We start from the raw sequence: 27245 nt of genomic DNA on the forward strand, positions 1-27245 counted from the left end.
TAAAAATGCCCATTTAGTATGGCTGAAATTTCAATTTCGATGTATTTAAAAATATAAATAAAATACCAAACTCATTTAATAAAATATAAAAATGTTTTGAAACAATTAAAAAAAATTAACATCAGTTGCATCGATCGGGATTCGAACCGCGACTCCTCGATCGAGCGTCATGCTGCTAACACACTAGGCCACCTCACTCCTGCTAGTGGCGCTGGCAAAACTCAAATAGATTCACTGCTGCAGCGCCATCTACCAAAACTAAACGAAACTAACTGCTGATGTGATTCTAAGAATCTGCTAGAATAACCAAACTATTAAAAACGCACATAAAGTATAGTTAAAATTTCAATTTCGGTGTATTTAAAAATATAAATTAAATAGAAAAAGTATTTATGAAAATATAAAAATATTTTGAAACAATTAAAAAAAATTAACATCAGTGTTGCACCGATCGGGATTCGAACCGCGACTTTTTGATCGAGCGTCATGCATCTAACACACTAGGCCACCCCACTCCTGCTGGTGGCGCTGGCAAAACTCAAATAGATTCACTGCTGCTGCGCCATCTACCAAAACTAAACGAAACTAACAGCTGATGTGATTAAACGAATGTTTCTGTTGTAGCTGCTGCACGTGCGTTTGTTAATTGGCGAAATATTTGATTATTTTTTATTAATTTTTGACTGAACGGAATTTAATGAAACTTTCAGCATATGATCTACATATTATATTGAATATTTGAGAAATTTAAAAAAAAAAAATCATTCACAATTAGCTATAGAGGCATCTGATTTGAACTTGAATGTTTTTAGTCGATAAAAACATAACGGGATGATTTATCGAATTTTAAAAGCAAACTCGACGTCCGCGCTGTATATACGGTCATTTTAAAAAAAAATTCAAGTCTCTAGCCCTTATATCTTCGGAAATCGACGCGTTCAAACATACGGACAGACGGACAGACGGACAGACGGACAGACGGACGGACGGACGGACGGACGGACAGACGGACAGACGGACAGACGGACAGACAGACAGACGGACAGGGCCAAATCGACTCAGCTCGTCGCCCTGATCAAGAATATATATACTTTGTGGGGTCTGCCACGCCTCCTTCTGCCTGTTACATACATTTCAACAAAACCATTATACCCTGATTTCCCATTTTCAATGTGTTCAGGGTATAAAAAGCAGGGACCGTAACGATTATAACTTTTATAGGAAAAAATTAAAAAATAATTATTATTTTTTGATAAATTAAAAAAAAATTATTTTTAATAATTAAAATTGATTTTTATGATAAGAATCAAAAATAATTATTACAAAACAATTTTATATAAAAATCAAATCATAAGTCTTATATTTGATTTTTATTATAAAAATCAAAAATAAGACTTATGATTTGATTTTTATTTTAAAAATTGAAAATAAAAATTGAATTGATATATCTCTTGAAGTAAAGGAGCTAGATCATATATTTATTATTTTTATTTATTTATTTTTATTAAAAAGTCATAAATTAAGCTTTTAATCGAACCTCCCCAATAGTAAGATACATTATCTATCATTCAGCTTTACGTCATAAATTGGGGAAAAAAATATGTTTAGTAATAAATAAAACAATTTAAAAGCAGTTCGATGGGAATATGAAGATAAGCATCTTTTTTACTAATTTATTTTTTTTATTTTATTTATATTATATTTTTATTTTTAAATATTATTTTATCTTCTTTTTTTAATAAAATTATATCATTTTATTTTATTATTATTATTATTATATATTATTAAATATCTTTTTTAATAAATTTCCATTATTTTATTCATATTTCATTTTTTATTTTTAAATATTATTTTATCTCTTTTTTAAGTAAAATTCATATCAGTTTATTTTTTTTATTATTTTTTAATTTATTTATTTATTTTATTATTATTATTATTATTATTATTATTATTATTATTTATTTTTTTTCTGATATTTATTTCGAAATTCATTGTTATCTATTTTGGCTGGACTCCTGCGTAGAATTGGAATCAAAGAGATGCTGACACAACTTCAGAATCCATTTCAAATTTGATGCCACGCCTTCTGAACTACCAGCCACAGCTCTGCTTTGATCGATGCTCTCTTGACTTGCACTCGTTCTTCACATCTCTTCCTTAGCTCGTCTATAGTTGATGGCTTAATAAATGTTGAGCTATTGTAAGATAAAAGGGCAATTTCACTTGTAATTTCAATTTAAGAATTCGATAAACCTTTGCATGTGTGCAGGGTATCAAAGGATTGCCTGGCCGGACACCCGCAGCTCGATAAAAAATGAAAACAGGGAAAACAGCTGCACGTTGTTGGCAACATCAGCGATAAGGGCGAAAGGCTGCATAAAATTCTTTTGGCTGCCATTTTGGGCACTTTGCCAGCCGTGGCGCCTCCTCATATGCAACGCCTTTCACTGCAGCTGCAATATATATATGTGCATGCATATGTATATATATGTGTAGTGAGTGGGCATATCTATGTGGATTGTAATACAATTTCAATTACATGTGTAAACATTTATTGCCTTCCTGTGCTGCCGCGGGCTCAAGACCAGCAACAGCAGCAGCAACAGCCAGTGCAGAAGGTAGAGTTATGTGGGTGTGCGGGTGTATGTGGCATATGGCGTGTGGCAGGGCATTGGGCCAAAAAGTATTGCTATTTTCCGCCAGTTGAATGCGCATTAAATGGTTTTCAATGGGCCTCGGTATGCCACATGTGACTGCGGTTGGGGTTGGGGCTGGGGGTGAGACTGCTGCAGGTGCGGCTTGCCACACTGCATGCCCCAAAAGCCAAAGGCAAAGCCAAATGAATAACAACTAAACGGTAAATACCGCACAGCCCATCAAATATCAAACATCAAATATCAATTACAGCTCAGCATTTGATTTGATTGCTGCATAATGCAGCTCGTGCATATTTCATTCTGCATACGAAATTCACTCAAAACAAATTCCAATTTCTGACATTCGTTTTAATAGATTGAGTTGACAAATAGGGGCAAAGCCTCCGCACATACGAACAAACGAAATATTTGTGCAAAAATGTGTGACAAGCACAGACGATTGTCAAAGTGCTTCAGCTTCAGATCAAGCATCAGCATCTGCTTTGACGTTAACTTCAGCTTCAGCTTCGGCTTTCGCTTCGAATTCAAATTGAAATTCAGTTTCACATTTTGCTGCTGCTGTGGACTCTCAAGCAAATTTAAATATCTAATCCAATTGGCTCGCTTCATGACAAATATCTGTGAATTTCTTGAGAGTTAAGTACTTGTAAATACTTTTTAAGCCGCAGCTTGGAGCTGTCGCCCAAAGAACCCATCAGAGTGAGTAGCCCAGCCCGAGTCTTAACTGGCTGGATGGCTGGCTGAATGTGCGCCCGACTTCTATCCGTTTATTTGCCTTTCTGTAGTCAAATAAATCCGACAGGTTTTCCCTGCGCGTCACTTGCGACTTAGCAGCAGTTGCTGGAAAAAGCATCTTTAATTGGGGCGAAGTGATGGCAGCGACAGCTGGAAAAACCAGCTCAGACTCATCGCTTAGGCAACAGATTTATACTCCATACAAATAACAGTTTGCTTAACCAGCTTCATCTCCTCCCGTCCCATTCACCTTGGGCTGTCTAGCTAAAAAATGGCTGCAGCAGTTGGATTGTTCACTTTTGTTGCCGCATTCACAATGGATGCTGTGGATACGCTGCTACAGCTAAAGCTAGGCATTTCCTTTCCTCTGGCTAAATCTCAGTCCGATCAGCTCTGTCCATCTCTGTCGCTCCCTCTTTATAAGTAGAAATCAAGGCAGACAGACAATTAGGATTTAAAGTGAGAAAATTATATAATGAGAGATAAGGTTCATATCTCTATCTCTTTCTTGCTAGGGCTTAATCACGGTACAACTGAGTCCTTTTATATCACTCTCCTTTTGTGTACGTCTTTCTGTTTTCATATTTTCCTCTACAGGCTTTTCTCATTCTATTTCTCTTTTCTCTTCTCAAATTCTGAGAGTCTGCCCTCTCTCCATCCCTTTATCACCCCCTCTCTCTTTCCCTTTCTCTCTTTCTCTCTCTTCCACTCTCATATTTGTCCCTTACATCTCTTCACTCCTCTCTCTTACTATATCACCTTTCACTCGCCTTTCTCTCTCTCTCTCTCTCTCTCTCTATCTTCCTCTCTATACCCCTTTAACCCCTTTTTATTCTCTTTCCTTCACCTTCTTAATGCTTCCTATCTCACTTTCTCTTCTTTCTGTCTCTCTATGTCTCTCTCTCTTTCTCGCTCCACGTCTCTTCATCCCACCATTATTTTAATACTCTCATCTGTGCCCATACATATCTCCCTCTTTCTCTTATCGTTACTTATAGTTTGTAGAATAAACACTCTGTCTTTGCACGATGCTGTTTATTTCGTAAGCTGTTAAGTCAATCCTCTAAAGTAACATATCTAATTAAATAATTTCGTCTGGTTTCATCAACAGGTCTTTGCCCAAATTGAGCAGTCAAGACGAAGAAGGGGGGGCTGGTCATGGCTTTGGTGGCGGACCACAACACTTTGAACCCATTCCTCACGATCATGATTTCTGCGAGAGAGTCGTTATAAATGTAAGTACCCGATCGGTCCAATCAACCAATTCATATAGCACAAGCGTTATTGCTTACATTCCAGGTAAGCGGGTTAAGGTTTGAAACACAACTGCGTACGCTAAATCAGTTCCCGGACACACTGCTTGGGGATCCAGCTCGAAGATTACGGTACTTTGACCCGCTTAGAAATGAATATTTTTTTGACCGTAGTCGTCCGAGCTTCGATGCGATTTTATACTATTATCAGAGTGGTAAGTTGCCAGCCAGATGAGTAGAATACCAACTGAAGTGCCACTTACTTTTGTCGAACGATTCTCTAATGTCTTTTCACTTTTACTCTTCTCTTCTCCCACGTACCACATACAACATACCACATACCAATGTCAACAAACCAAACATCCACTCTCTGTATACAACATGCCACGCCCATCATACACACATACACGCATGCAACACGATTACGATTCGCTTGCGTTTACTTCACAGGTGGCCGACTACGGAGACCGGTCAATGTCCCTTTAGACGTATTTAGTGAAGAAATAAAATTTTATGAATTAGGTGATCAAGCAATTAATAAATTCAGGTAAGCCGGTTGCCCCATAAATGTACCCAATAAAAACAAAAAACTACAAAACTAAAAGCAAAAACTACAAAAATTCCAAAACAATTTATAAAAATACAACGAAACAAGTGAGCATGCTTTAGTAGCCCGACTGAAAAATACCCCTTGCACTTTGGCATATTCAGTGAACTACCAAATAGCTAGTAAAAATAACTATCCATATTCTTTATAATGCAAGTGAGACTTTAAATTTCAGCATTGAAAAAAAAAAAAAAAAAAAAAAAAAAAAAAAAATAAGAAATTTGTACTCTATTAAATTTTGAAAATCTTCCAAAATCATTTTTATAATTTATTTAAAAACAAGTGTTTTTTTTTTCAATCTCTTTTATCCTCAATTTTTTCGAATTATTTTTGAAACCCACGGACTGCTCTTCACAGTCATGGTAGCGCCGTATCTTTGAGCCGGGCATTTCATCTAAAGCTTTCCCACTTGTTTTCTACACAGTTAAAATTAAAAGCAACAAACACAGATGAAGATTTCCTCAAAAACTGAAATGCAGCAAAAAGCGAATTGGTTTTGCTCATTGGCGGCAGCTGATTGTTGACCCAAGTTCCTTTCCCACAAGGCATGCAACACGGCACCTAGTTACCTGACACGCAAGACAACAGACACACACACACACACGCACCCACACACACAGAAACAGACAAACTAACAAATATATTGCACATTAGACCGCAACAGTATTTGATACATGCATAATCTGATTAGTTGAGTAGAATATCAGTTCTACTTCCACTTTACACCTTTGCACACTAAACTATATTAATAAATATTGATTTAATATATGTACATATGTATGTATGTAGCATGGGAACGTCTTTGAAGGTGTCACATTATTATCTATTAAATGTCTTGCATAGTAACATATCGTAGTGTACATGGAGTGTGGCATTCGAAACAGGGCATATATTTGGGTTAAATGATATACGAAACACGGGAATCAAACATGACAGAAAACAGGACATGTATAAAAACCAGATGTAATATATGAAATGTGGCATTTGATACATGCCGAATGAACAGCAAGAGTTTAGTTATTTAAAACAAGAGAATGGAACATGAAATCATGACATGCGTATACTATACATATAGTATATATTGTATATAGTATATATAGTATTTCAATTATAGAAAGAAACGTCAGAGTAAACAAACTCGTCATACCTGAAATAATTTTGTTCTTTACGGAATATGAGAATGGAACACATTAACTAAAACATAGCATGTCATATATAACTTATATGAATATACGAGACGTGATATTCGAAGTATGGGAAATGAAATGAAGTAGTGTTTACATATATGAAACATAAGAATGGAATATGTGGCATACGAAACCAAGACTTTTTTAATAATGAAACAATGGAATGGAACACTAAAAATCAAACATTCGCCAATTTTTAAGGATAAATGTGAAATGAAGTGGATAACGGAACACGACATGGGCGTTATACTACGTTTTCTGTTACCATAAATTAATGCTATTATTCCATAATTGGAATAATGTGTTATTCATTCGTAATATAATATATTATGTATTATGTTGAAGAACTAAATACTGAACATGATATATATGTATAAACATGCATAGTATTTAGCATGCACCTTGGAAGTGTGACACTCCTGTTATTTATGTTGTCTCCACCCTCCTTTCACCTGAGCTCAGCTATTCGAATGCCACATTTAAAGCCACAATAGTTCATATTATGAAACGAGAAATATCTCACGCACACACACAGAGACGGACCCTCATAGCAGCTATACTTATTGTTAAACCTGTTGTTGTTACTATGTATTGAAATCTGTGGCTTCTCATTCAAGCGACTGCAGTAGGCAATTATTGAACGTTTTACATACTTTGTGGCTTTCATGCGGATTGAATTAAACAAAGGAAATACACAAAGGACGTATACAGAGAAAGGGAGAAGGACCAATACACGCACACTCACACACACACACACACTCGCACGCACACACTCGACAGCTGCACAATGACAATAGAACGAACTAAAGAGTATGAAAGCTCGAGGCCGTTGTCGAATCACTTGTTAATCACTTGACCACCAGCTTAAAATTTTGTTCATACGGCAATAAAAGGGGGCACTGTGGCCGGCGTCGCTTTAGCCAAACCGGAGCAAAGATGATGAGGAGGAAGCCAGATAGCAAGCCGGAAGTTAAGCGTAGACTCAAATTGCACCGTATCAAACTTAAAACACAACGCAACGCTTCATGTTTATCATTTCGACCCAATATTATGTTATTGATTTTGCGACTTATCGATAAGCGATTGATTTGAATTTGTAGACTGTAATTGTAGAGCTCCCCGATTGGCTGCCAAACCAAAACGCTGCTTAGGGCCAACACCAAGACAAGTCGAAATGAGCTTTCAGAAAGCTTCAACACACACACACACCCATACACCACATTGCATATATGTACATATACGAATGTCGCTAACCACCGATAATCTTTTATTATCTTCCCATGCAGAGAGGATGAAGGCTTTATTAAAGAGGAAGAAAGACCATTACCGGATAATGAGAAACAAAGAAAAGTCTGGCTGCTCTTTGAGTACCCAGAGAGCTCGCAAGCCGCCAGAGTTGTAGCCATAATTAGTGTATTTGTTATATTGCTATCAATTGTTATATTTTGTCTAGAAACATTACCCGAATTTAAGCATTACAAGGTACGTACCAGACGAACATAGCATCCAAACACTACTCCAATATTTATAACTCACTCTAATTGTAATTCAAACCGCTTGACATTTTCTCTGTTTTTGTGTGTTTTTGTTTTTGCTTGTTTGTCTTTTGCAGGTGTTCAATACAACAACAAATGGCACAAAAATCGAGGAGGACGAGGTGCCTGACATCACAGATCCTTTCTTCCTTATAGAAACGTTATGTATTATTTGGTTTACATTTGAACTAACTGTCAGGTATGAATTTGCATTAAGAACACACTAACCTATCCATAAATCAGTTAATAAGACCTAGACTCGTTTCGTGGTGATCCACAACTCAATGAGGGCTACATTAATGGGCGTCTGCATCCTAGATCTGGAACTAAATTTTTGATTTCGAAACTAAATTACTCTTGTATACAAGCAGTTGTTGGATATTCAAGGCTCAAAGGGAGGGAACTTAACTAAATAACAAATTTTTGACGTTTAAAGGATACCAAGTTTGGCTAAATTATTTCTGATTGATTTATTATAATATCTAGTTAGATCTAAATACATTTGCATACAATGGATAGAACATCTTGATATATATATGTAATATATTTGTACGTTTTCTTTTTTTGCTTCTTCTTTTCCACACTGTATTACTCTTAATCATACTATGTTTGTCTCTCGCTCTCACTATTTCTCTCTCTCTCTCTCCCTTTTTCTTTCTCGTTCTCGCTCTCGCTCTCTCTCTCTCTATCTCTCTCTGTGTATTTGTGTTTCTTTGACGCCTCTGTCGAAACGCGTTGGTACAATTTTCTGTTCTTTTCTGTTTTATATTTTTTTTTTTGTGTTGCGACCGCGCAGGTTCCTCGCATGTCCGAACAAATTAAATTTCTGCAGGGATGTCATGAATGTTATCGACATAATCGCCATCATTCCGTACTTTATAACACTAGCGACTGTCGTTGCCGAAGAGGAGGATACTTTAAATCTTCCAAAAGCGCCAGTCAGTCCACAGGTATGAGATTTTTGTTTGGCCAAAACTGTAAAGCTAAATCACACCCACACACCCACACACACACACACAAACACACACGACAAAACATGTCATTGTACATATTAAAAAATACAAATTGAATAATAAACTGCATTTGTGTTATGTTTAATATGTTTTTCTGTTTCGAAAAGAAGAAAGAAAAAATACCAAATTTCTTTCATAGAAAAAATTGCGAAACTAATCTCTTTTTTGGTTTTTCTTTTGTTGATAAGTAAGAAATGAATTGCCTGCCTTGAACTTTATGATTTCTCTCTAAAATTATATATTTACCATATGAATGTGCTCAACTGCGAGAAACATTGAACATATACATATACGAATACCTAAATATGTAATCAGCTTATGATTTGATAGCAATGCTTCTGCCTACGTAATATACTTGATATATATACTACTTACCTATAAATGCCTATCCTAGTGCTCTTGCAATATCGTATTACAGTACGAATCATTGTTGTACATTAACTACTAACTAACTCTAACTAAAATCAAATACTCGACACACAAATCGAAGCGATTAATTCGTGGCACACACTTTCTCTCACATACAAATATACACATACATGTATATATATATGTACATTCTCTTTATGCATATATATATATACATATATGTATTTACATACATCTTATCTATATGAACTACTTTCTTATCAAAACAACCTGTTGCATACATCTCAATCTACAAATCTATAAATAATTATAAATTTTTAGGACAAGTCATCGAATCAGGCTATGTCCTTGGCAATATTACGAGTGATACGATTAGTTCGAGTATTTCGAATATTTAAGTTATCTAGGCATTCGAAGGGTTTACAAATATTAGGACGAACTCTGAAAGCCTCAATGCGGGAATTAGGTTTACTTATATTTTTCTTATTTATAGGTAAGTTAACAACAAAGCAGCCAACAAAACCAAAAAAAAACAAAAAAAAAAAAAGAAAGCACAACAGCTAAACATATACTCACACATACATATACTTTGTATACATATTTTTATACCTAACTGTTAACTTACAACTACAACGACAACAACTATTTTTGATACTAAATAATGACTTTTACGACGAGCGACCTATACTCTAACAAACCCACTCCAACAACAATTCTGACCCGACCAATTTACCACTTAAGAATACCAGGAAACATTTACTTTTTTTAAATCCTGCTTTGAAAATACCAAGAGATACAAACAAAACTACAGCTACAGTAAACATTTAAATATTTATACATCATATAATTTAAGTACATAACAAACAAAAAGCCAGCACATTTTTGAACTCCTCACTATTTGTTTAAAACACAAAATACAAATACTCATGAAAAAAAAAAAAAAAACAAAACGAAAATTTTGCTCGATATCAAATCGAGCTGATATACTAAGTCGATTTATATGCTTTTTAACAATTTTCATTTGTCATTTCAATTATCAAAATCCCCAAACCGAAGCTCCATCGCATTCAAGATCATCTTTCAAACGAATGATCTTTTCTGTCTGCCAGTATTTTTGAATAAGTTACCCATATATACTTTTACGTAGGATCCATATGATGAGCTATCTATATATACAACATATAGATAAATTTATTTTACCATATACAAGCTAAACTAAAGTAAACAATACATTAAAGTAATCTACTCTACAAGTCTAGTTATTGCTAATTATTACCTAACAACTACAGTATATTTTACGTATACATGCAAATACCATCAAGAATAAAACATGTCTATACAATATACGATCTATACTATTTATATACCTAACTAAAACTATAACTAAAACTAAACTATACGAAACCCAACTACTTAGTATACGAGTAGCTTATATAGATTAAATACCAGATGCAGCATATACAATACTTAGGCGCCTCTAGAGCGTTATATCTCCATATTTATAGAGAGATACATATATGATGTATGTGTAATTACCCGCTACGAATATACATATATAGTATACAATATTGTCGTCTACTAATTAGCTTAAGTAATAGTAACAAAAACAAATGAAATATCCCATTTCGATGTTTATTTTTATTTATATGTATGTATATTTTAATTTTGATTTATTTGTTAATTTTTGGGTCCGGAAAAGATTTTAGCTAGTCGATAACAGTATTGGTATCAGTAAACGTAACAGTTAAATCGATATATACCTACATACATACATATACATTGTATGTATGCCAACTTAAACATTTTTTTCCATCGTCTTTTGGCTAGAAAACAAATCTAATGTCAATGTACTCGAATTTTAGTCTATTACTCCTGATATACTTTGACAGTGTAAAAACACGATTTTTATGGTTTTTATATGAACGCCCCAACCGCTAAAGTCGTTGGCAATTTTAAGGTTCATACGTATTTTGTTGCAGTATAATACTCTATTTGACTTTAACTCCATCTATAACAATCTATAATCATCTGTACTATATTTTTCGATTTCAGCTTTATTTTCACCATCATCAACCACAATACACTTTCATATCTTATAGTCTGTCTTTCTTTTCTGCACAAACTGCGGACAATATGCCTTAAAATTGGCAATCTTCTTTGCGTCGAATTGTCCAAGATGACACAAACTAAAAAAAAAAACACTAGAAAATACTAGCAAAAATACTAGAAAAACGCTGGCAAAATACTAGAAAAATACTGCCAACCTTAGCAAAAACCTATATTCAAATGAGAGTTTTTCAAAAGCTAAAAAAATAAAGAATATTTTTTATAACATATACTCTACCTATAAACATATATATATATTTTGTGTATTGTTGTTCACGTTATTAACATAACCAAGTTGTTTCGCATTACGTAAACGTAACCGTAATCGTAATCGTAATAATCGTATTCGTAACCGTACTCGTTATCGTATTTGTAACCGTAACTTCACCTACGTTGTTTTTGATGTCGTTTCTTTGGCTTTCATTTAGTTTTATAGTTTGTTGTTGTATACGTTGACTAATAAATACTTACCTCTCAATGTATATATGATATATATAGTATATCGCCTACTTAAATATAATTAACAAAAAAACTAACGAAAAAAAAAAAAAACAAAAAAAAAAAACAAGGTTATCTCAAGCGAGGTCTTTGAGTTTGCGTTCGAGTTGAGTTTTGTCTGTGTTTGACTATCGTTTCGTTTAAAATATTTTATTTTATATTTGGTGTTCATTTCTTGTGGCTAAAATCAAATGGCAGGATAGTTGGTTAAGTACTAGCGCCTGCTATGCATCTCTAATTATACCTACATATAAATACATATATTATTAACTAGTTTAGAATAACTTTACAGAACTCACAAGAGAACGGAAATTCTAGAGCGCTTATGGAGAGATATTTCTTCACTGATGATGCGGCCAAATTGATATGCATAGCAACAACATATTCTCTATATAAATATTTTATTCTTTTATTTCGAATATCATTTGGCTTGCCGTAGTGTAGTATATATTTAATATACCTATATATATACCTATACATATATCATACTAACTAATATATTTATATATGTATTTCGTATTGTACAAAGTAATTATCTAGATAATTTCTCTGTTTTTCTGTACAATTATGAAAAAAAAAAAAAAAAAAAATACCGACAACAAAAATATTACCAAAAGATAACTAAATAATGTCTTAATATACTAGATACTATAGCTAGCTGCAACAACTTAGAAGCAATACTAACCTAACATTAAACGAAAAAAAGAAGGCCAAGCAAATCGATTGATCGATAGATCGATAACTTTTCATTTGCCTCTCCCGCTGATCAGTCTATATATTGCACAAATGTTAGTCAAATCGTAGAGTTTCTTTCGGTTGTTTCTCAACATTTGTGCACTGAACCTTCGGTCTCAGCCGAAGACTTTCGCTGTGAGCATTCCCCTTTTTTCGATTTGTAATATTTTGCGATCTATGAAAAAGAACACACACTCTTTCACACACTTATTTACCTGTATAACCTAAAGCAACCGACATAAACAGACTTACTTGCTTTCTAAAGCGAAATAATTAAGTGATCCAAACTGTTTTTTTTATTTTTTATTTTTTTTTTTTTTTTTTCAACACTTTATTTCACATTGCAAAATGTCTTTTTGTAACACCTTTTTATAGTTTGCGCACAGAATAATATCAAAGTAAACAAGCCCAATAATCGCACTCTCTCTCTCTATAATCAGTTCTTTTTTTTTTTGAATACACACACCATATAGTACTAAAACTATTCATACATTCAAATGAATTCCTAGTCGCTTATAGCCGACTAGCGAGCACTCTATACATACTGTACACTTGGGGCTACTCTCAGTCATATATATTTATGTATATATGTTGATATTTATATATTAAACAGTTCCCCATCAGGTAAAAACGAGCTCAGACCCAAGCAGAAAACTAACTGAAATATACTCTCTATCTCTATCTATTTATATATCTACCTCTATGTCTGTCTCTCTCTCTGCCTTTCTCTCTGCCTGTCTTTCCATACCACTATTATTATTGTCAATATCATAATTTTTGTTTATACTCCACTCAACATACATATATGTGTATATTAATATATATATATATAACATTTAATTAAACTGAAACTAATCTATCGCCTGATCTCTGTTTGAAATTGCGCCCAGGCGTTGTACTATTCTCATCGGCCGTTTATTTCGCGGAGGCTGGCAGCGAAAGTTCCTTTTTCAAGTCCATACCCGACGGATTCTGGTGGGCCGTGGTGACCATGACTACGGTGGGATATGGTGATATGAGGTACAACTTAAAACTTACATCAACATCTCCAAATCCAAAAGTGATAACAATAGCAACAACAAAATACCAACAACAACAAAATACCAACTCTAATAACAACTGTGCTGCCTTATTTGTGTGTCTACTCAACTAACCAAGTTATTAACTGCTCTCCGTGTATTGTATAACGCTACAACTACTCTAGCGGTGTCTCTCGCTCTATCTCTATTGCTTCCTTCCCTATTTCCTTTCTATCTCTACCTCTATCTACCTGTCTCTATCTCTTCTTCGTCTTCTCTCTGTATTTTCTGTCAATTTTTTTTTTCTTTGTTTATATTTTATACATGTTTCTGTCCCTTTTTGTATATTAAATCTATCTCTCTCTCTCTCTCTCTCATCATGTCATGTCCGTTAAGTTACTCACTATCAAATGAATATATATTTAGGAGAATAAGTCAAACTCATGTCATTTTTAAATATCGCTCTTTCTCTCTCTCTCTCTCTCTCTCTCTGTCTGTCGCTCTCTCTTTATTTATATATCTTCTAGTATCTCCAGTATATCCAAGAGAATAATAATCGCATATGCAGCTCATAGAGTTCTTATCAATTCCTAATAGCCTATCACATATCAATCTTTCTTTTACTCGCTTATGGTCTCCTGCTAATCCGAGAGATTAATAGTATTCTCTGACTTCATTGCTTTAATTTTTTTTTTTTTTTTTTTTTTTTTTTTTACAAATCCAAACATTATTAATCTCTCTGTCCCATCTCAGCTCTTATTTAACTGTGTTTCTGATAAAACGAGTATTTTAAAAAGTCCCTACAGCTAGGTATCGATTCAGTCCGTCATATTCTTCCTGTGCAAATATGTATATAAATACCTTACTATATATGTCTTAACTACCTACTACTACTACATTATATATAACAAGTTCTGTATCTATAACTATGCTCTGTGTATCCATAACTGTATCTTCTTATCGTATTGTCTGTGCCTTGTATAGCCTTATTTCTGTTCCTTGTCGTATTTTGTTGTTGTGATCGCTCGTTGTAATCCATGCTCCTCATCGCTCTCTCGCGCTCTCTGTCCTGTTCTTTTTCCCCTTCACCTTCACTCTGTGTGTCCTCGTCGTTTACTTGGTCTATATAACGATGTCATTAACCAGGCACTTTTTTCATTCTTCATTTTGTCAATATTGTCTTTTAATTAGTTAATTTTTGTATAATTTTTTGGTTTTCTGTAGATTTTCGGGTTTTGATTTACTTTCCAGTTCTGAGTTTCGTTTGCTCTTTTGTTATTTCAACTCTTTTTTGGCATGTTCTGCACTTAAATTTTTTCTCTCGTGCTCTTCCATTTCGTTTGTCTCGTTCCCTTTTTGATTTTTCCCAAATGTCCCCCAAGCAGAATAATTAACTAACCATCCATAGTCGAATGCCAAACACAAAACAAATAAAACACTCAACAATTGAACTCAAATTCATATCGTCATCGTCGTCGTGACCGTCGTCATCGTCATCGTCGTCGTCGTCGTCATCGTTGTCGTTCTCTTTATGCTCTTCAGACTGCAATATCACCATATTTCTAGACCCAGGGGCTTGGCACACCGGAAACCAGAATTTGATTAATTGCTCTTGAACAGTGCTGCCCACTCGTTTCTTTTCTGCTTGGGACTGTCGTGGCTCAGTTTATTTTTGCATAGACTCCAAAGCTCTTTTTCTACTACACTGACACACATTTCGCTCATTCTAGGCGTCTAACGAACTGAAAAGCATGCTATGCAATGGCGTTGCAGCCATAACTATAAATGTCATAACGTTCCGGCACCGGTTCCGGTTCCGGATTCAGTTGTAAACTTTGTTCCGCTTTGTCCGCTATTTAGCCGGCTCATCAGCTAGTCCGTTAACTCATTGCATAGCACGCTCTACAGAACAGACACACATTCACACATACACACACACATATATATATATATATACCTAGTTACACGTAGAGAAAGAATTATCTGCCGGACCGTTCATACGTATCCAGCCTGAGACTTTTAATCACAGACAAGGACTTGCCCGGACACCAAGCCGAATCTCCAATAAACAAAACTATTTTCATTTCAAATATATTTTAATTTAACAAAAAAAAAAAAAAAAAAAAAAAATTAAATTAAATTTTGTAATAAAAAAAAAAAAAAAGAATATTAATTTGATACAGTAAAAAAAGAAAAAAAAATTATGTTTATGAATTTATCGAGTCGGAACCAATGCAAAGCACTTTCTCCCATCAATTTTTTTAGGCGTCGTACTCTTCTCATCAGCGGTTTATTTTGCGGAAGCTGGAAGCGAAAATTCCTTCTTCAAGTCCATACCCGATGCATTTTGGTGGGCAGTCGTTACCATGACCACCGTTGGATATGGTGACATGACGTATGCAAATCTATACAATTACAATTCTAACTTTTCTGATTACGATTCTGTTTACGTTCGACTTTACGATTTTCTTTTCAATTCTGAGTTTGATTTCCATTACACTTACAACTCTTTCGTTCGTTTAACGTGCGTGCTAATTGCGCTCAAGTGTTGTCATTTACTTATTAACTGTTTCGCTAAGCCAAGCTCTTTAGTTACTTCTTATCACAAACTAACCAAACCTCACAATACTCAATTAATCCAAAAGTTGCAGAAGAAGAGGCTTTTCAAGATTCGTTTGCTTTATGCGTTACGTATTCTGGTTTTGATTTGCGATTGCTAAACTTGATTTGACTCGTTACGCTATTATGTTCAATTCCACTTCGTTTTGTTTCATTTCCATTTCGTTTCGTTTCCTTTTGGTATATTCTATATACACACACTTATTTACCTGTCTATGTACCTCTAACCGTCTACTTAATACAATTTTGTGTTGCCAGAGCATTCTATTACTGTTCCGTTCCATTTCGTTCCGTTGCGTACCATTCTGTTCTGTTATGGTTCAATTCAACGACAGCCTTAAGCGACATCAATTAAACGAAAAGTGTTTAGAAAAGCTCTATTTAATCAGTTTTTCTATTCATTATCGATGTAACGTTGTGTCGTTGTTTAGTTCACATAAAGTCGAAACTAAGAAACCAGTAAAATAAACCCAGCCACACACATACATACTAACACAGACAGAAGCATCTCATGCAGTGTCTAGTTATCGATAACTTTACTCGATAGCCTCATCTGATCTCCATATCAACCTACATGCATTTATATACAATTGCAGTTGAAAGAATTTTATCTAACTCGACTTGCGTATATAGTGCAGCATGCCAAGCCATGCTTGCCGCAGCAGCAACTGCCTGGCCGTGGCTGTAGCGAATCGATCGATTGATCGATAGACAAATCGATACAATAACACATGTTGCGCAATATTATTTTAGCTCTGCTCTTATCGAACGCATGCTGCATGTCCTCCATATATATGCCAAATGCCTATGCCAAGGAGCAAAATAACACAGACATAGACACAGCCACACCCACACCCAGCTCCCGCCCACCACACACACACACACACACACACACACATGCACACGCGCGCACAAAGTTAGTCAGCCGTAACCGTGCCTAATACCCAAGTCGTCAACTCCTAATCCAACGCCTTCAAACTATGCCAAAACAATCTGCCGCTGCTCGTGCAATAGAGCAACCGCTACTTACCACATGCTACTGTCGTCCAAACAACCTAAGACCACCCATCCGCCCCCTCCGGCCCACGCCCCCGCCTAAAAGTTGCGCCAAACTTTGAGTAGTTCTGTCACAAGAAATTTCGTAACAGAAACACACACAAACAAACACAACTTTCTGCTTTCTCTTTCTCTCTTTCACTGTCCTTTGTCTCGCTCTCTCTCTCTATTTCGCTCTGTCTACTTCTTTCTGTTCCTATCACTCTTGCACCCTGTTTAACACGTTGTGCACCTGTATAACTCGCCCGTTATAATGTTATATTGCATATGTATGTACACACGCGCACAGACACATCAATACACTCAAACACATACACACACACACAGACAACTATGCCGTTATATATGAATATATATTTATATATAACAACAACAAAAAAGGAAACCCTAACCCAAAGCCTATGCAAAAACAAAAATATAAATAAAAGTAAAAATATTATAAAACCAAACAAAAAATTTATATATAGAATTCACCAAAAACCACTCGTAACGCTACTCGTTCTAAGTGTTGTGCCTAATTTCGAGTACTCTTTGCTAAACTATTATTTCGTTTTACTGTTTCTACTGCTATTGCCTATAACCAAATATACTCGTATCTGTATACGTACATTATCTATAATGCAATCGAAAAATCCAAGAAAAAACAATATACTGATATACATATATATATTATATATATTATATATATGTTTTATATATGTATTATATATATTATATATATGTATACAATGTAAGCAAAAATGTATCTCAAGCATAACCAAAAAACTAAAATTGACAAAAAGAATCGATAGTTTTACTTTACATTTCTTATATATTTGTATTTTCATTTTATTTATCGTACGTTCGATAACATCGCTCGCATCATCCAAAACAAACAAACAAAAATAAAAAAATAAAAAAAAATCAAATCTATTTATATATATATATATATATAAATATATATATCTGCATATATATATCTATACCTTAAATCAATTTAACGACAAAACAAATAAAATCAAATTTTCTAATCGTAATAAAAAAAAAAAAAAAAAAACAAATATCTAAAAAACCAATAAAAATCCGAAATATATCACCCGAAAATTAACCTATTTCAAACACCCAAAAAATTTAAACGGAAAATTCATGGAAAATTGAATGAAAATTGGAATTTTAAAATAATCAACAAAAAACGCATTGAAATTCGTTTGACATACGATATGCAAACCAACTGAAATGAAATTATATGAAATTGATATCGATCACGATAAACGATAAAAACAGACCCGTCGGCGTTTGGGGCAAAATTGTGGGATCATTGTGTGCGATCGCTGGTGTGCTGACTATCGCACTGCCCGTACCGGTTATCGTCAGTAATTTCAATTACTTCTATCACCGCGAAACGGATCAGGAGGAGATGCAGAGCCAAAACTTTAATCATGTTACTAGTTGTCCATATTTGCCAGGTACATTAGGTAAGTTGAAATGTGCACTGTGCCTCGAGCATCTTCCACTCTACTACTCGATATCACAATCACATTCGACTGGACGATTGCCAAGTAAAATCACATCACACACACACACGCAGATACAGTTAACACACAGACACAAGAAACTCTCACTCGACTCGTACACACACACGCACACGCACATACAGATACAGACACATACATATACACACAGTCGCCTGCATATCTACTGAACACTGAATAGAATCCAATTTGAATAAAAATAGAAACATTTACGAAGAAAGAACGAATCGTAGGCATTAGACGTATGCTTGATGCGTCGGCGCTGCCGTACTAAGCGAACCAGTGCTGCCACTGCGGCAACACTGGCAGCAATGCGTGCAGCACGAACGCATCACCGCACACCGTCTTGCCAAATGTGCGCACAGGTGGCAACGCCCGGGCGCTCGCATCGGGCAACACTGTGTAGTGTGCATGGACCTACCAAATACGTACCTTACACGTACTGTGTGTTTTGTGTGTAAACAATAAATACAACAAAAGCATTTTTGTAATTAATACATTACAACTGTATGTGTGATCTCCTCTTTCTCTCTTCTCTCTCTCTCTTCTTTTTGTTTCTCTCTTTATTCCGTCAAATCGTAATGCTAATTCGATCGATAACTCTATCGATATCGATATAACCTCAACCTGAACCTCAAAAAAACAATCAAATTATATGAAATAATTACCAACAATCCGATAACCGTGCCGTCATCCAAAATTCTATGTGTGTATTACCTTCTTCTACCCTCCCCCCTCCCTAAACGTATCCGATTCGATCCATGCCTTTCCCCTCCATCTTCCATCCACACTCGATGTCACTGTAACACACACCCACACCCACACACACACACACCCACACACACAAACACGCACACTCAATTTTGTTAAACACTGCGACAACTACAACTATAACAACAACAACAACAACCAAACAACAACCAAACAACGTTCAACAACACTAAACAAATGCATAAAACTACAAGTAGGTCAACACTTGAAGAAATCATCGTTGTCCGAGTCCTCATCGGATATGATGGATTTGGATGATGGTGTTGAATCGACGCCAGGATTAACTGAAACGCATCCTGGACGCAATGGAGCAGCTCCATTTTTGGGAGCCACACAGATGCAACTGCAGCCGCCGCCAGCGCAGCAGCAGCAGCAGCAGCTACAGCAGCTGCAACTGCAGCAGCAGAATGGCTTCAAGCAAATGCAGTCAACAATAAGCGTCAGCGCAGCTACGGGCAGCGCCGGGAGCAGCCTCACAATGAGGCACAACAATGCGCTGGCTGTTAGCATCGAGACCGACGTTTGACTACTGGGTAAGTGTTCGCTTTGACTCACTTACACACACGCACACACTCTCTCTCTCTCTCTAAGTCTGTCTGAGCCTCTTCCCCCTTCCTCTCTTTCTCTCTCTCTCTCTCTCTCTCTCTCTCACTTTCTACCTCTCTTTCTCAGTCATTCCAAAATAAATGAAAATATTCCCTCTATTCCCTACTCGAATCATATATGTAAAGCATTTCACATGCTTATCTAAGTGCCAACTTATCATATAGAGCTATATTTCTATCTTTTATCCTTACCCTCTCTTTTTTACTCTTTCTCTCTCTCCAACTCTCTGTCTTGAGCACAAGTCTTGATTCCTATTTCGTTTGCACAAATATCAATACTTCAACAAATTGTGTACCATAAAAATTCTAGTATGATGTTAGCTGAATGTGAGATTTACCAGAGATTTACTAGAATTGTGTGCAGCTTAAAGCTGTTAAGTATAGTATATTGATAGTAGCAGTATATTGATCTATATTGACCAAAAGCTAGCAACTATTTTCAAAAGATTTTCAATACTCCAAATACAACTGGAATTTTCTATTGGGCTCCAAAGAGTGTTGCTCAACTATGATAAATCGGGTATAACAGCACATGTTGATAAATTTGACAGCAATGCAACACATTCAACTAACATCATTAGAAGCTCAGTTTCACAACTCAGTCACAATGATGCTAGCTAAATGTGATATGCAATACTACAAATATTTTCAGTATTGTAAAGGTAAACTGGCATAGCTAATCATTTATCAACACTACTTGAGGCCACAACCTATCTTCGTTTAGTTTCCCAACACTGATCGAACTAGTAACTTGGCTCACATTCCGCTAACGTCACTGAATCATATATGAATATCAAAGTGAAGAGGCGTATGCTAATATCTCTCTTTCTCTCTCTCTCTCTCTATTAATTCGTAAACAATTGAAAATCACTGATTTATTATAAAAATTAAACAATTTTCTCTTTTTTTTCTATCCACGCGCGCGCTCTCTTGCTCCCTCCCACGCGATATGACCCATATACGTATGTCCCATTCTATTTTATTAACATTAAATTTTATTATATGATTGTGTATAATCTTATGTATTATGTATCTGTCACATCCCTGGGCTGGTATATGTCTATATATGTGTAACTGTATATCAAATATGTATATCGACTGATCGTGGGGCAGTTAAATTGATGTTAAGTGGTATAAGATTGGCCTTGTCAAGTGTTATGTTGGATGCCAGAAACGACTACAAAAGCTGTTTAAGTTTAATTTAAGTAGAACAAATAACAAACAAATTTAAACTATTGCTAAATTTAAATTAATTTAATTAAACTAAAATTTAAAATTTAACAGGACACAAAAAGGCAAAAAAAATACAAAAAAAAAAGTAAAATAAATTAATATATACATATAAATATATAAATATATAATTAATATTTTAATGCGTAAAGAATTACCTAAATTTAAAACACATAAAAGCATCGAAAAATCGTAATAAATAAACTTTATATGCATAATGAAATAAAGTTAAAAAAACATGAAAGGAAAAGCTAATTAAATTTAATTGAATCACACAATAGAAATCAAGAGAACTGCGAACCCGGCTACTGTGAAGGAAAACATAATGGCAAAAGCTAGGGAAATGCATAAAAGTAGGCCTTACACACAGACACAAGTACAGAGACATGAAAAGTTCACAACAGATCCATGGAAAGTTCCATCTTAAAGCTGTTCCAGCCAGAGTACAATAGCCAGATACTTGTTCAAAGTTGGAACTAGTCATAACTAGTTCTTAAAATAGTTCAGTTCCTTGTACGTGGGGCTGAGGCATTTCGAAACAGTAGCTATAAGACAAAGCTGATTGCAGGGTACAGCAACTAAAGAGTCTAGTTATGCAAACTGAAACGTTACACAGCACTAATTCACATACACACACAGAGACAGAGACACAGTCACGTGAATTAAAAGCATAGTCAAAGAGAAACTGCCGTAATATTAAACAAATATGATAACAGAAATGATGTATAGTTATTGACAGATAATTCATGAAATACAATATATATATATGTATATATACATATATATGTATGTATATAGAATATATTTATATATACACATATATAGGCTTTTAACATACTCGACAAACTAAAGCAAACCCAGTATATAGACTACGGAGTTCTATTTGAAAGTAATCTTGATCCCAGAAAGCAGCAGACTCAATCCCTTGGCATTTTTTCGACTATCTCAGTCTGCAACTCTCCCACAAAAACGAAAGATAAGAAACCTAAACCAAGCTCAACTTAAAATCCACCCGCCCGCCCGCCCGACCGACCGACCGATTGCCCGCCATGGCGATATATAAGAAGAAAGATATCACAGTTATTGCTGTTCTATATATGTACTATGTATAAAAAGAAAACCTTCTGCTTAAAGCTCCCCCCGAATAAAATCGAAATAAAAAGTACAAATATTCATTATCGCAAACAATTTATCACGATATTAACTAAAGACAACAACAACAACAAGAACAAGAACAACAGCAAAGCAAAACAACAAAAATCGACTGCAATTCAATTGATATTAACTTAAAATCAAAGAACTTAAAAACAAAAATAAAAAAAATACAGATAACCGAACTTAAAGAAGCATTAGAGAGATAAAAAAAATATATATACATAAATCCATATATATAAATAAATTCAAAAATGAAACTAAGAACAAAGTAGAAGAAAGCAAAGGCTCTTATGATTTTATAATAAAGCATGATATACTATATAAAACTGTTTGTGAAGAAACAAGCAAATTCTCAATGTACATAAAACCGAGACACACATGCATACACACACACACACATACACAGCGAGAAACACATATAGGCATACTATGTGCAGCAAGTGTCACAAATTCGAAGTCCCCTGCCCCAAAGCAGCAAAACATTTGCCCAAAAACTTTGCTTGCCGCACAGCCCGAATGAGTGGAACGAGTTTCTATATAGATGAAATACTTCTCTTCTACGTCTACTTTTTTCTGCTATTTGTGTAAGCGTGTGCCTGTGTTGACATTGTGACATGACACCGCCCGATCCCCAATCCCACTCCTACTCCCACTCCCCGACCAACGACCACGCCCATTACATTTCAAATGCCGTCTACCAAAACCAAAGAATATTAAAAATAATATAGAAAATGTTATCTATAATACATGAACAAGTCGACTGAAACACTGTGCATTTGCACGGACTGTACTTACTTATAGGCACATGTATAATAATACGTATATAGCTATATATATCTGCATAGATAGCGGCCCATATGTGTTTGGGTATGTGTATATGCATGTCTAACAACGTATGTGTACATGTAAAAAGAGATTTAAAAATTTAAAAAATAAATAAATAAATAAATAAAAATATTTATAGAGAAAGAGGCCATGATGCGGCATGCCGTATATGGAATACCCTAGCTGTTCAAAAACGAAAAGAGTATTGTTTTGAGCTAAAACATTAACTTTAAACTGAACTGAGCTAGTAGAATAAAGAAATACCCTTCCCTTTGACGTCAACTGAACCAAGTTATAGAGGTTGCTCTACCCAGTTTTCCGAATACAACTAATTGAAATACAATTAATTCAAGTTCTTACCGCCAGAAACATATATATTCTATTGATAGTTCTTTTCCCTTGCAACTTAATAAGACCCACAGCAAGGGTATTTTGAGGCACATTGCAAATTATTTTGTGTAAAACGAAGCGACAAGGGTAAGATGTAGGAGCGTTCAAGCGTTAACGTTAAAGCTTTGAGAACCGTCCACATACATATATACACTTACAAGTCCACACCCCCCTCCCACCCCATACACATACACGCAGACATACACACATGAGTAGCGAAAATTGCAGAGTACAGGCGAATGAGCAGGTCCTCTGCCATACCAAATCCTCAACAATGTCAACACACGCACACGCACACACACACACACATACACATTCACAAAGAGTTTGGCAACTTATGTTAACTGCTGTTGCTGTGACGAGCCCGAAGAAGAATTTAGAAGTATCTGAAAAGCGGTTTATGGTCAAGCAGCAGGGGAGCTGTTCGAGTGCAAGTGCAAGTGCCTTAAGGAACCCTTCTCTGCGCTTCTCACAGAGCAACAGCTGCCAACTACTTACGATTGGGTCTGGGCAAGCAAACTGCCAGAAAAAAACTATAAATTATTAAATTAATTAATGAAAATAAAACGAAAATTGTTATAAACTAATACTAAAAAAATAAATAAATAAAATTTAAAAAATTAAAACAAAATATATATTATGACTAGACACAATTTAGTGATGCTACAGTGCAAGCTCGCTGCAAACAGAACACGTCAGCCTGAAGTTCAATTGAAGATGAAAACAAAAACAAATCAAGCCCAAAACACCGAGCATTCATATCAGGCCAGATATGTATATAGAACTTTTCAATTTGTAGCTAAGCAAAACCAAGCAAAATAGTTAACCATATCAACACAATGCCAGCCTGCACTGTAGCGTGCCTAAGACTCTGCTGTAAATACACTCAAAGAAACACTTTCAACCTATCCACAACACAGCAAATTAGGTATTTTGTACGCAAAGCATAAACGGATCAAGCAAATATAAACAAAATTAACAAGTTCAACAAGAAATTATCAACAATTGCAAACAGTCATATGATGTATATTATATTATATATGTATACTTTATTGTATCTAGATATACCACAATGAAAAACAGAAACCAAATAGAAAGAATAAACACCCTGTATCTAAAATAGAAATAGAAACCAACCCCCTGACATTTTAAGGCAAAACACCAACAACAACAATGGTAAATGAATAAAAAACTAGAAACAATTTTTATTATTTATAAAAAGGAAAGAATTCGCTTATGTAATTTAAGTTTTATGGTTTAGCGTGAAGGATTTTAGCATTAGGAAAAAAAAGTAAAAAACTAAAAAAAAAAAAAAAACAAAAAAAACAAATGTGTGTAAAATAAGGTTGTTTTTTTTTTTAGAATTAAACTAGGAAAATGAATATAAAGTATAATGAAGTAAGGATCTGAGCAGGAATACCCAGAGATGCAAAGCAAATTATTATTTTCAGGGCAGAGTTTTCAAGAAGCAGTTCTGGAACAGAAGATAGAAAAGGAAGCAAATACTGAAGAACAACAATAAACCCGAAATAGAAAGAAATTATAACTTGCAAGTTTGGAATAAATGTGTTCAGAAAAAAAAAAAACGAAAATGTTATTATATGTTTAAATAAGTTAAAAAAAAACAAAACAAAATTAGGAAAAACACAAACATTTAATTTAATTAAATTGAAACAAATTGTAAACAATTCAATATTGTAAATACATTTAACGCAAGTCCCCGATAAAGAGCAAAGAATATAGACCACATCATTGCAATATCACATTGTAAATTAACAGCAGATATACATAGCTCATCTAAGATTATAAAAAAAAACACAAACTTTAAAAAGAAAATACTCACAGCAAAAACCAAAGAAGCAGCAAAACAAACCTCCCAAAGAAAATACGAAAAAGAAAAGAATATATGAAAATAAAAGAAGAAAATTAATCGTTTGTATTTTATTTTTGAAAACTGTACAACAGTTGCAATCCGACCTGTAAATATGTAATTCTAATTGTAATCGTAATCGTAATACTAATCGTACTCGTAATAGTAATTGTAATTGGTTTTTGTATGTGTGCAGAGAAACTCTCCTCGTATTCTTAGCCATCGTCAGTTGAATTCATGTACAATTTGTTGTAGACTATCTTAAACTCCTTAGTTAATACTTAACATGTCAACAGCGCTCAAACTTACAACAGACACACGCACACACACAGATAGACACACACACGGACACAAATACGCATTCATGTATATATATTATACGAATTTTACGTAACTTACTTGAGCTCAAGCTTTGGCTCCTATCTATCTATATGTGCATACTTATGTAGTATATACATATACTACTCTTATGTGCTTATGATATCGTAGCATATCATATCATGCAATCCATACAACAGTTACAAATACTAACTATCTAATCTACTCCACTGCAAATCACTTAGTCTCTCTACTAGCTCGTAGTACTTACATATGTATAAACACGCTAGAGTCAGTGAGACATGATTGATTTCCAAGTTAGTTTGACTTGAAATGCCAACGATTTTAGCATTCATAGAATATATATATTCATAGAATATATTCATTCCGTTTAAGGCACTCGAATGTATTCGCTCAAATCAAATGCAAATGCATAGAAATGTATTCACGAATGTTTCAAGTGTTTCCAAGATTCCAGTTAAACATATGTAGTCTAGAGTACTGCACAATAAAAGTCAACATACACACACACACACACACACAAACATCCACACACACCCACACACAATCACATACAGAGACAAGTACACACACACACACAGCGAACTAGATGCAATTAGAGCTAAAAACAAAAAAGAAAAGAAATGAATGCATTTGATTGGTTTTTCGACTTAGTATTTTTTTTTTTAGTATTTAATAGAACTTAATGTGCTTGGGAGTACGAGTACAGTGGTGCTCAGCTACCAGTATTTAAGGAGCTATGCCAGACACGACAAAAACTAAAAAATATGAAAAAAGACAAAAACGGAAAAAGAAAAACAAAACTAAAAAAAAGCTGAAATAAAAACATTGAAACGAAAAAACAAAAATTTAAAAGAGAAGCAAACATATCGTTGTTAATCAACTAAGTACTATAATTGACAAATTTATTTAAAGCAAAAAAAAAAAAAAAAAAATTACAAATTAAAAAATGAAGCACATTAATACCAAAATCGTTTACAAATAAACTCAAACACAATACATAAATACTATTCTTACCGCATAATTATCTCTCAAAATATTAATACAAAAAAAAAAAAAAAAAAAAAAAAAAAAAAAAAGAAAACATTAATATCAAAAGTAAAACACATAAACACACACACATACACTTACACACGTACATAAGCAAATGGCGAAACACT

At 34.5% G+C, this 27245-nt stretch overlaps 1 protein-coding gene across 13 annotated transcripts in view; it reads left to right on the plus strand.

The window, feature by feature from the left end:
* Positions 1 to 27169, plus strand: part of Sh (Potassium voltage-gated channel protein Shaker) — a 206676-nt gene extending 179507 nt beyond the window's left edge. For 5 of the 13 annotated variants that reach the window (XM_089474131.1, XM_089474132.1, XM_089474130.1 and 2 more), the window contains 11 exons: positions 4504 to 4627; positions 4692 to 4860; positions 5096 to 5192; positions 7726 to 7921; positions 8052 to 8173; positions 8771 to 8924; positions 9678 to 9849; positions 15980 to 16109; positions 18653 to 18843; positions 19866 to 20204; positions 21390 to 27169. In XM_089474131.1, coding sequence (XP_089330257.1) covers positions 4504 to 4627; positions 4692 to 4860; positions 5096 to 5192; positions 7726 to 7921; positions 8052 to 8173; positions 8771 to 8924; positions 9678 to 9849; positions 15980 to 16109; positions 18653 to 18843; positions 19866 to 20197 — 1687 coding nt within the window. In that variant the 3' untranslated portion in view covers positions 20198 to 20204; positions 21390 to 27169. Of the gene's footprint in view, positions 1 to 4503; positions 4628 to 4691; positions 4861 to 5095; positions 5193 to 7725; positions 7922 to 8051; positions 8174 to 8770; positions 8925 to 9677; positions 9850 to 13585; positions 13716 to 15979; positions 16110 to 18652; positions 18844 to 19865 lie in introns of all 13 variants that reach the window. The other 8 variants (XM_089474134.1, XM_089474135.1, XM_089474129.1 and 5 more) reach the window with 4 other exon arrangements.
* The last annotated feature ends 76 nt before the right edge of the window (positions 27170 to 27245 follow it).

Source organism: Drosophila arizonae, chromosome X (assembly GCF_054131065.1).
Source record: "Drosophila arizonae isolate 15081-1271.41 chromosome X, UAZ_ARI_1.0, whole genome shotgun sequence".
In the NCBI taxonomy this organism is placed as follows: Eukaryota; Metazoa; Arthropoda; class Insecta; order Diptera; family Drosophilidae; genus Drosophila; species Drosophila arizonae.